The sequence below is a fragment of the Bufo bufo genome, chromosome 1, assembly GCF_905171765.1.
Source record: "Bufo bufo chromosome 1, aBufBuf1.1, whole genome shotgun sequence".
In the NCBI taxonomy this organism is placed as follows: domain Eukaryota; kingdom Metazoa; phylum Chordata; class Amphibia; order Anura; family Bufonidae; genus Bufo; species Bufo bufo.
In genome coordinates, this window is record NC_053389.1 from 453,473,030 (window position 1) to 453,485,108 (window position 12,079).

The 12,079-nt window shown below is 45.5% G+C and overlaps 1 protein-coding gene across 3 annotated transcripts in view; it reads left to right on the top strand.

Moving 5' to 3' along the window:
- PTPRQ (protein tyrosine phosphatase receptor type Q) overlaps positions 1–12,079 on the top strand; it is a 538,157-nt gene that overhangs the window by 17,355 nt on the left and 508,723 nt on the right. For all 3 annotated transcript variants that reach the window (XM_040408443.1, XM_040408453.1, XM_040408462.1), the window contains exon 4: positions 11,313–11,454. In XM_040408443.1, coding sequence (XP_040264377.1) covers positions 11,313–11,454 — 142 coding nt within the window. The remainder of the gene's footprint in view (positions 1–11,312; positions 11,455–12,079) is intronic.

The window sequence follows — 12,079 nt, forward strand, 5'->3', positions numbered from 1 at the left end:
AGGAGAGAGGTCCCGTAACAGAGAATCTGGCCTTATGTCAGCGCAGAATCTGTCTTCATGTCATAGCAGAGAATCAGGCTTCACGTCACCCACCACTGGAACAGGCCACTGTCACACATTTAGGCCCAGGCACCCAGGCAGAGGAGAGAGGTCCCGTAACAGAGAATCTGGCCTTATGTCAGCGCAGAATCTGTATTCATGTCATAGCAGAGAATCAGGCTTCACGTCACCCACCACTGGAACAGGCCACTGTCACACATTTAGGCCCCGGCACCCAGACAGAGGAGAGCGGTCCCGTAACAGAGAATCTGGCCTTATGTCAGCGCAGAATCTGTCTTCATGTCATAGCAGAGAATAAGGCTTCACGTCACCCACCACTGGAACAGGCCACTGTCACACATTTAGGCCCAGGCACCCAGGCAGAGGAGAGAGGTCCCGTAACAGAGAATCTGGCCTTATGTTAGCGCAGAATCTGTATTCATGTCATAGCAGAGAATCAGGCTTCACGTCACCCACCACTGGAACAGGCCACTGTCACACATTTAGGCCCCGGCACCCAGACAGAGGAGAGCGGTCCCGTAACAGAGAATCTGGCCTTATGTCAGCGCAGAATCTGTCTTCATGTCATAGCAGAGAATCAGGCTTCACGTCACCCACCACTGGAACAGGCCACTGTCACACATTTAGGCCCCGGCACCCAGACAGAAGAGAGGTTCATTCAACTTTGGGTTGCCCCGCAATATAATGGTAAAATAAAATTAAAAATAGTATTGAATGAGGAAGTGCCCTGGAGTAGAATAATATATTGTTAAGGGGAGGTAGTTAATATCTAATCTGCACAAGGGATGGACAGGTCCTGTGGGATCCATGCCTGGTTCATTTTTATGAACGTCAGCTTGTCCACATTGGCTGTAGACAGGCGGCTGCGTTTGTCTGTAATGACGCCCCCTGCCGTGCTGAATACACGTTCAGACAAAACGCTGGCTGCCGGGCAGGCCAGCACCTCCAAGGCATAAAAGGCTAGCTCTGGCCACGTGGACAATTTGGAGACCCAGAAGTTGAATGGGGCCGAACCATCAGTCAGTACGTGGAGGGGTGTGCACAGGTACTGTTCCACCATCAGGTGGTGGTGCAGGTACTGTTCCGTATCAGGTGGTGGTGCAGTTAGCTGTGGCGTGGTGACAAAACTTTTCCACATCTCTGCCATGCTAACCCTGCCCTCAGAGGAGCTGGCCGTGACACAGCTGCGTTGGCGACCTCTTGCTCCTCCTCTGCCTTCGCCTTGGGCTTCCACTGGTTCCCCTGTGACATTTGGGAATGCTCTCAGTAGCGCGTCTACCAACGTGCGCTTGTACTCGCGCATCTTCCTATCACGCTCCAGTGTAGGAAGTAAGGTGGGCACATTGTCTTTGTACCGGGGATCCAGCAGGGTGGCAACCCAGTATTCCGCACACGTTAAAATGTGGGCAACTCTGCTGTCGTTGCGCAGGCACTGCAGCATGTAGTCGCTCATGTGTGCCAGGCTGCCCAGAGGTAAGGACAAGCTGTCCTCTGTGTGAGGCGTATCGTCATCGTCCTGTGTTTCCCCCCAGCCACGCACCAGTGATGGGCCCGAGCTGCTTTGGGTGCCACCCCGCTGTGAACATGCTTCATCCTCATCCTCCTCCACCTCCTCCTCATCCTCGTCCTCCTCGTCCTCCAGTAGTGGGCCCTGTCTGGCCACATTTGTACCTGGCCTCTGGTGTTGCAAAAAACCTCCCTCTGAGTCACTTTGAAGAGACTGGCCTGAAAGTGCTAAAAATGACCCCTCTTCCTCCTGGGCCACCTCCTCTTCCATCATCGCCCTAAGTGTTTTCTCAAGGAGACATAGAAGTGGTATTGTAACGCTGATAACGGCGTCATCGCCACTGGCCATGTTGGTGGAGTACTCTAAACAGCGCAACAGGGCACACAGGTCTCGCATGGAGGCCCAGTCATTGGTGGTGAAGTGTGTCTGATCCGCAGTGCGACTGACCCGTGCGTGCTGCAGCTGAAACTCCACTATGGCCTGCTGCTGCTCGCACAGTCTGTCCAGCATATGCAAGGTGGAGTTCCACCTGGTGGGTACGTCGCATATGAGGCGGTGAGCGGGAAGGCCGAAGTTACGCTGTAGCGCAGACAGGCGAGCAGCGGCAGGGTGTGAACGCCGGAAGCGCGAACAGACGGCCCGCACTTTATGCAGCAGCTCTGACATGTCGGGGTAGTTGCGAATGAACTTCTGCACCACCAAATTCAGCACATGCGCCAGGCAAGGGATGTGCGTCAAACCGGCTAGTCCCAGAGCTGCAACGAGATTTCGCCCATTATCGCACACCACCAGGCCGGGCTTGAGGCTCACCGGCAGCAACCACTCGTCGGTCTGTTGTTCTATACCCCGCCACAACTCCTGTGCGGTGTGGGGCCTGTCCCCCAAACATATGAGTTTCAGAATGGCCTGCTGACGTTTACCCCGTGCTGTGCTGAAGTTGATGGTGAAGGTGTGTGGCTGACTGGATGAGCAGGTGGAAGAAGAGGAGGAGGAAGCTGAGTAGGAGGAGGAGGAGACAGGAGGCAAAGAATGTTGCCCTGCGATCCTTGGCGGCGGAAGGACGTGCGCCAAACAGCTCTCCGCCTGGGGCCCAGCCGCCACTACATTTACCCAGTGTGCAGTTAGGGAGATATAGCGTCCCTGGCCGTGCTTACTGGTCCACGTATCTGTGGTTAGGTGGACCTTGCCACAGATGGCGTTGCGCAGTGCACACTTGATTTTATCGGACACTTGTTTGTGCAGGGAAGGCACGGCTTTCTTGGAGAAGTAGTGGCGGCTGGGAACAACATACTGTGGGACAGCAAGTGACATGAGCTGTTTGAAGCTGTGTGTGTCCACCAGCCTAAATGACAGCATTTCATAGGCCAGTAGTTTAGAAATGCTGGCATTCAGGGCCAGGGATCGAGGGTGGCTAGGTGGGAATTTACGCTTTCTCTCAAATGTTTGTGAGATGGAGAGCTGAACGCTGCCGTGTGACATGGTTGAGATGCTTGGTGACGCAGGTGGTGGTGTTGGTGGTACATCCCATGTTTGCTGGGCGGCAGGTGCCAACGTTCCTCCAGAGGCGGAGGAAGAGGCCGAGGCGGCGGCAGCAGCAGAAGAGGCCGAGGCAGCAGCAGCAGAAGAGGTAGCAGGGGGAGCCTGAGTGACTTCTTTGTTTTTAAGGTGTTTACTCCACTGGAGTTCATGCTTTGCATGCAGGTGCCTGGTCATGCAGGTTGTGCTAAGGTTCAGAACGTTAATGCCTCGCTTCAGGCTCTGATGGCACAGCGTGCAAACCACTCGGGTCTTGTCGTCAGCACATTGTTTGAAGAAGTGCCATGCCAGGGAACTCCTTGAAGCTGCCTTTGGGGTGCTCGGTCCCAGATGGCGGCGGTCAGTAGCAGGCGGAGTCTCTTGGCGGCGGGTGTTCTGATTTTGCCCACTGCTCCCTCTTTTGCTACGCTGTTGGCTCGGTCTCACTACTGCCTCTTCCTCCGAACTGTGAAAGTCAGTGGCACGACCTTCATTCCATGTGGGGTCTAGGACCTCATCGTCCCCTGCATCGTCTTCCACCCAGTCTTGATCCCTGACCTCCTGTTCAGTCTGCACACTGCAGAAAGACGCAGCAGTTGGCACCTGTGTTTCGTCATCATCAGAGACGTGCTGAGGTGGTATTCCCATGTCCTCATCATCAGGAAAAATAAGTGGTTGTGCGTTAGTGCATTCTATCTCTTCCACCCCTGGGGAAGGGCTAGGTGGATGCCCTTGGGAAACCCTGGCAGCAGAGTCTTCAAACAGCATAAGAGACTGCTGCATAACTTGAGGCTCAGACAGTTTCCCTGATATGCATGGGGGTGATGTGACAGACCGATGGGCTTGGTTTTCATGCGCCATCTGCGCGCTTTCTGCAGAAGACTGGGTGGGAGATAATGTGAACGTGCTGGATCCACTGTCGGACACCCAATTGACTAATGCCTGCACCTGCTCAGGTCTTACCATCCTTAGAACGGCATTGGGCCCCACCAAATATCGCTGTAAATTCTGCTGGCTACTGGGACCTGAGGTAGTTGGTTCACTAGGACGTGTGGCTGTGGCAGAATGGCCACGTCCTTTCCCAGCACCAGAGGGTCCACTAACACCACCACGACCATGTCCACGTCCGCGTCCCTTATTAGATGTTTTCCTCATTGTTCCCGTTCACCACAATTTTGAGAATGGCAAATTTGGGAATGGTTTTTCAACCCAGAAAAAAAAGTGTGCTTTTACGGTCACTACAAATAACTTGACCAGCTAAAACAGTAGAGATTTGGTTAAATAGAGATGTGAGGCCTGTTTTTTTTTGCGCTGTGTGACAGGTATAGGTTTAATCACAGAATCAGATTTCTATCAGCACGCTAGCGTGCGTCTTAGGTTTTTCTGAATGACACTATCACTAGCTTCAATGTAAGATATTCTTTTTGGGATAGATTTCAAGTAGGCCTCAAATACCAGAAACTAGTAATTTTGAGAATGGCAAATTTGGGAATGGTTTTTCAACCCAGAAAAAAAAGTGTGCTTTTACGGTCACTACAAATAACTTGACCAGCTAAAACAGTAGAGATTTGGTTAAATAGAGATGTGAGGCCTGTTTTTTTTTGCGCTGTGTGACAGGTATAGGTTTAATCACAGAATCAGATTTCTATCAGCACGCTAGCGTGTGTCTTAGGTTTTTCTGAATGACACTATCACTAGCTTCAATGTAAGATATTCTTTTTGGGATAGATTTCAAGTAGGCCTCAAATACCAGAAACTAGTTATTTTGAGAATGGCAAATTTGGGAATGGTTTTTCAACCCAGAAAAAAGTGTGCTTTTACGGTCACTACAAATAACTTGACCAGCTAAAACAGTAGAGATTTGGTTAAATAGAGATGTGAGGCCTGTTTTTTTTTGCGCTGTGTGACAGGTATAGGTTTAATCACAGAATCAGATTTCTATCAGCACGCTAGCGTGTGTCTTAGGTTTTTCTGAATGACACTATCACTAGCTTCAATGTAAGATATTCTGTTTGGGATAGATTTCAAGTAGGCCTCAAATACCAGAAACTAGTTATTTTGAGAATGGCAAATTTGGGAATGGTTTTTCAACCCAGAAAAAAAAGTGTGCTTTTACGGTCACTACAAATAACTTGACCAGCTAAAACAGTAGAGATTTGGTTAAATAGAGATGTGAGGCCTGTTTTTTTTTGCGCTGTGTGACAGGTATAGGTTTAATCACAGAATCAGATTTCTATCAGCACGCTAGCGTGTGTCTTAGGTTTTTCTGAATGACACTATCACTAGCTTCAATGTAAGATATTCTTTTTGGGATAGATTTCAAGTAGGCCTCAAATACCAGAAACTAGTTATTTTGAGAATGGCAAATCTGGGAATGGTTTTTCAACCCAGAAAAAAAAGTGTGCTTTTACGGTCACTACAAATAACTTGACCAGCTAAAACAGTACAGATTTGGTTGAATAGAAATGTCAGGTCTATTTTTTAGGCGCTGGGTGACAGGCTCAACTTGCCCCTGATGTAATATATGGCCAAAAAATAACCACACTGTTGATGGTTAAATGCACTTGGGTGACACAGGCTCAGCCTGCACCAGATGTAGTATATGGCCAAAAAATAATCAGACTGTCGATGGTTAAATGCACTTGGGTGACACAGGCTCAGCCTGCAGCTGATGTAGTATATGGCCAAAAAATAACCAGACTGTTGATGGTTAAATGCACTTCGGTGACACAGGCTCAGCCTGCAGCTGATGTAGGATATAGCACAAAATAACCACACTATCGATGGTTAAATACACTTGGTGATAGCTTGTGCTGGCGCACCACAAGTCACAAAATGGCCGCCGATCACCCCAGAAAAAAAGTGATCTAAAAACGCTCTGGGCAGCCTCAAAAAATTGAGCAAGTCAATAATAGCACTTCAATGATCCACAGCTGCAGATCGATCACAGAATGAAGTCTTTTGGAGGAGTTAATCTGCCTAATCTCGTCCTAACGTCGCAGCTGCAACCTCTCCCTATACTGATCATAGCAGAGTGACGTGCTGCGCTACGTGACTCCAGCTTAAATAGAGGCTGGGTCACATGCTGCACTGGCCAATCACAGCCATGCCAATAGTAGGCATGGCTGTGATGGCCTCTTGGGGCAAGTAGTATGACGCTTGTTGATTGGCTGCTTTGCAGCCTTTCAAAAAGTGCCAAGAAAGAGCCGAACACCGAACCCGAACCCGGACTTTTACGAAAATGTTCGGGTTCGCTCATCCCTACTTACAAAGTCTCATATTCCACTAACTTGTGTCAAAAAATTAAATCTCACATGAACTCACCATACCCCTCACGGAATCCAAATGCGTAAAATTTTTTAGACATTTATATTCCAGACTTCTTCTCACGCTTTAGGGCCCCTAGAATGCCAGGGCAGTATAAATACCCCACATGTGACCCTATTTCGGAAAGAAGACACCCCCAGGTATTCCGTGAGGGGCATATTGAGTCCATAAAAGATTGAAATTTTTGTCCCAAGTTAGCGGAAAGGGAGACTTTGTGAGAAAAAATAAAATAAAATCAATTTCCGCTAACTTGTGCCAAAAAAAAAAATTTCTATGAACTCGCCATGCCCCTCATTGAATACCTTGGGGTGTCTTCTTTCCAAAATGGGGTCACATGTGGGGTATTTATACTGCCCTGGCATTCTAGGGGCCCTAAAGCGTGAGAAGAAGTCTGGTATCCAAATGTCTAAAAATGCCCTCATAAAAGGAATGTGGGCCCCTTTGTCCACCTAGGCTGCAAAAAAGTGTCACACATGTGGTATCTCCGTATTCAGGAGAAGTTGGGGAATGTGTTTTGGGGTGTCATTTTACATATACCCATGCTGGGTGAGAGAAATATCTTGGCAAAAGACAACTTTTCCCATTTTTTTATACAAAGTTGGCATTTGACCAAGATATTTATCTCACCCAGCATGGGTATATGTAAAAAGACACCCCAAAACACATTCCCCAACTTCTCCTGAATACGGAGATACCACATGTGTGGCACTTTTTTGCAGCCTAGGTGGGCAAAGGGGCCCATATTCCAAAGAGCACCTTTCGGATTTCACTGGTAATTTTTTACAGAATTTGATTTCAAACTCCTTACCACACATTTGGGCCCCTAGAATGCCAGGGCAGTATAACTACCCCACAAGTGACCCCATTTTGGAAAGAAGACACCCAAAGGTATTCCGTGAGGGGCATGGCGAGTTCCTAGAATTTTTATATTTTTTGTCACAAGTTAGTGGAAAATGATGATTTTTTTATTTATTTTTTCCTTACAAAGTCTCATATTCCACTAACTTGTGACAAAAAATAAAAACTTCCATGAACTCACTATGCCCATCAGCGAATACCTTGGGGTGTCTTCTTTCCAAAATGGGGTCACTTGTGGGGTAGTTATACTGCCCTGGCATTCTAGGGGCCCAAATGTGTGGTAAGGAGTTTGAAATCAAATTCTGTAAAACATGACCGGTGAAATCCGAAAGGTGCTCTTTGGAATGTGGGCCCCTTTGTCCACCTAGGCTGCAAAAAAGTGTCACACATGTGGTATCTCCGTATTCAGGAGAAGTTGGGGAATGTGTTTTGGGGTGTCATTTTACATATACCCATGCTGGGTGAGAGAAATATCTTGGCAAAAGACAACTTTTCCCATTTTTTTTATACAAAGTTGGCATTTGACCAAGATATTTATCTCACCCAGCATGGGTATATGTAAAAAGACACCCCAAAACACATTCCCCAACTTCTCCTGAATACGGAGATACCACATGTGTGGCACTTTTTTGCAGCCTAGGTGGGCAAAGGGGCCCATATTCCAAAGAGCACCTTTCGGATTTCACTGGTAATTTTTTACAGAATTTGATTTCAAACTCCTTACCACACATTTGGGCCCCTAGAATGCTAGGGCAGTATAACTACCCCACAAGTGACCCCATTTTGGAATGAAGAGACCCCAAGGTATTCGCTGATGGGCATAGTGAGTTTATCGAAGTTTTTATTTTTTGTTACAAGTTAGTGGAATATGAGACTTTGTAAGAAAAAAAATAAAAAATAAAAAATCATCATTTTCCGCCAACTTGTGACAAAAAATAAAAAGTTCTATGAACTCACTATGCCCATCAGCGAATACCTTAGGGTGTCTACTTTCCGAAATGGGGTCATTTGTGGGGTGTTTGTACTGTCTGGGCATTGTAGAACCTCAGGAAACATGACAGGTGCTCAGAAAGTCAGAGCTGCTTCAAAAAGCGGAAATTCACATTTTTGTACCATAGTTTGTAAACGCTATAACTTTTACCCAAACCATTTTTTTTTTACCCAAACATTTTTTTTTTATCAAAGGCATGTAGAACAATAAATTTAGAGCAAAATTTATATATGGATCTCGTTTTTTTTGCAAAATTTTACAACTGAAAGTGAAAAATGTCATTTTTTTGCAAAAAAATCGTTAAATTTCGATTAATAACAAAAAAAGTAAAAATGTCAGCAGCAATGAAATACCACCAAATGAAAGCTCTATTAGTGAGAAGAAAAGGAGGTAAAATTCATTTGGGTGGTAAGTTGCATGACCGAGCAATAAACGGTGAAAGTAGTGTAGGTCAGAAGTGTAAAAAGTGGCCTGGTCTTTCAGGGTGTTTAAGCCATGGGGGCTGAGGTGGTTAAAGGGACACTGACAGGCCCGATAAACATATTTAGTTATTCCTATGCAGTCATAGGTCTTTTAAAGTGTATTACAATCGCATAAGAGTACCCCCTGTCCGCATTTTAAACCATGTAAAAACAACTTTATAATCATCTGTCAATCACCTTCCTTTATGCCCAAGGGGCGGTTTTTCACATCTCTTTATGCCCAAGGGGCGTTTTTACTCCTACCTTTGTGCCCAGCCGCGCCCCAACTGTCGCTTCCTAGCACCGCCCAGCTCATTATTATTCACTGGCTGGGCGGCTTTTACAGTCCCCGATCCTCCCGAGCCGACGCAGGCGCAGCAGGAGACGCTGGCATTGAATAAGGGACGCAGGCGCACTGCGAGTGAGGGTGCCGGGCAAGTTATCCGGCGCATGCGCAGACGGTACAAGTGAGTTCAATGCCAGGATCTCCTGCTGCATTGAACTCACTTGTACCTTCTGCGCGTGCGCCGGATAACTTGCCCGGCACCCTCACTCGCAGTGCGCCTGCGTCCCTTATTCAATGCCAGCGTCTCCTGCTGCGCCTGCGTAGGCTCGGGAGGATCGGGGACTGTAAAAGCCGCCCAGCCAGTGAATAATAATGAGCTGGGCGGCGCTAGGAAGCGACAGTTGAGGCGGCGGCTGGGCACAAAGGTAGGAGTAAAAACGCCCCTTGGGCATAAAGAAATGTGAAAAACCGCCCCTTGGGCATAAAGGAAGCTGATTGACAGATGATTATAAAGTTGTTTTTACATGGTTTAAAATGCGGACAGGGGGTACTCTTATGTGATTGTAATACACTTTAATAGACCTATGACTGCATAGGAATAACTAAATATGTTTATCAGGCCTGTCAGTGTCCCTTTAAGGGGTTAAAAATAAAAAAATATTAACTCACCTCATTCTCTTGTTCGCGCAGCCGGCATTGTCTTCTTTCTTCTTCTTTCAGGACCTGCAAAAGGACCTTTGATGACATAATCGCTCTCACCATGTGGTGAGCGCGGTGACGTCAGCGCAGGTCCTTCTGAATGAAGATAGAAGGATTATGTCATCAAAGATCCTTTTGCAGGTCCTGAAAGAAGAAGAAAAAAGATGATGTCGGCTGCGCGGACAAGAGGATGAGGTGAGTTAATTTATTTTTTATTTTTTAACCCCTTAAGCCACATTTTAGTAAGCATTATGTATTAAGAATGCTATTATTTTCCCTTATAACCATGTTATAAGGGAAAATAATAAAATCTACAGAACACCTAACCCAAACCCGAACTTCAGTGAAGAAGTTCGGGTTCGGGACTGGGTACCACATTTAATTTTTTATCACGCGCGTGCAAAACGCATTGCACCCGCGCGATAAAAACTGAACAACACAACACAATCGCAGTCAAAACTGACTGAAATTGCGTGCGCACTGACGCGGGTTTCCCGCAATTCACACGCGACGCATTCGTAGCAAATCCGGAATGCCCGTGTGAAAGAGGCCTAAGGCCCCTTTCACATGAGCGAGTTTTCCGCGCGGATGCGTTGCGGGAGGTGAATGCATTGCATCCGCACGGAATCCTGACTCATTCATTTCTATGGGGCTGTTCACATGAACTGTGATTTTCACGCATCACTTGTGCGTTGTGTGAAAATCGCAGCATGCTCCTCTTTGTGCGTTTTTCACGTAACGCAAGCCCCATAGAAATGAATGGGGTTGTGTGAAAATCGCAAGCATCCGCAAGCAAGTGCGGATGCAGTGCGATTTTCACGCATGGTTGCTAGTAGACGATCGGAATGGAGACCCAATCATTATTATTTTCCCTTATAACATGGTTATAAGGGAAAATAATAGCATTATTACTGAATACAGAATGCATAGTAAAACAGCGCTGGAGGGGTTAAAAAAATTAAATAAATCATTTAACTCACCTTAATCCACTTGATCGCGTAGCCCGGTATCACTTCTGTCCCCTTTACTGAATAGGACCTGTGGTGAGCATTAATTATAGGTCAAGGACCTTTGCAAGGATCTCTGCAGCCAGGAAATAGCTGTTTTTTAACTCGATTCGCCGCGAATAAATTCGGATCGAATCATTTTGGAAAATTCGACAAGCCGGCCGAATAGAATTTTTGAAAATTTCGCTCATCTCTACATAAGATGATAACTGTTAAATTCTTGGACTCTAACAAAAAATTATCTAATTGACAATCATGAAAATGCAGTTTGAATTTCAATTCTAATTTTAGCTATTTTTATTTTAATTTTATTTTATGTTTATGTATTATTTATTTCTGTAATTTAGTTGTGTATTACTTAGCCCATTATAAACTATTCCATCCCAGATCCATCAGTAGGAGAAGCTTTGACATCTCAGTTAATGCATACGACTGTATCTACTGTACAACTGTAGGCAGGAGTGACTGTTACATTTCAAAAGCAATAAAACAATTTAATTACATATAGTTTCACTGTCCATCTTAAAACTTTATCAGCTGCATACAGATGTGAATTTCCATAACCATAAAGCTTCAATGCAATTTTTTTTCATCTCCATAGAATGTGTTGAAGTCACCAGTTGCTCATCAAGCTTATAGTCCATTCCTATCATTGAATACCCTAAAGAAAGAGGATGCTTATAATTTCACCATAAAATCCATGAAAGATGGTGAAATCTTAAGTGTTAAATCATTTTTGACAGGTAAGTATACAATATAAATAATGTGTAATAATCTGAATATTTTAATGATTTTCTTTCAATAAAATCTACAGTCGTGGCCAAAAGTTTTGAGAATTACATAAATATTGGAAATTGGAAAAGTTGCTGCTTAAGTTTTTATAATAGCAATTTGCATATACTCCAGAATGTTATGAAGAGTGATCAGATGAATTGCATAGTCCTTCTTTGCCATGAAAATTAACTTAATCCCAAAAAAAACCTTTCCACTGCATTTCATTGCTGTCATTAAAGGACCTGCTGAGATCATTTCAGTAATCGTCTTGTTAACTCAGGTGAGAATGTTGACGAGCACAAGGCTGGAGATCATTATGTCAGGCTGATTGGGTTAAAATGGCAGACTTGACATGTTAAAAGGAGGGTGATGCTTGAAATCATTGTTCTTCCATTGTTAACCATGGTGACCTGCAAAGAAACACCTGCAGCCATCATTGCGTTGCATAAAAATGGCTTCACAGGCAAGGATATTGTGGCTACTAAGATTGCACCTCAATCAACAATTTATAGGATCATCAAGAACTTCAAGGAAAGAGGTTCAATTCTTGTTAAGAAGGCTTCAGGGCGTCCAAGAAAGTCCAGCAAGTGCCAG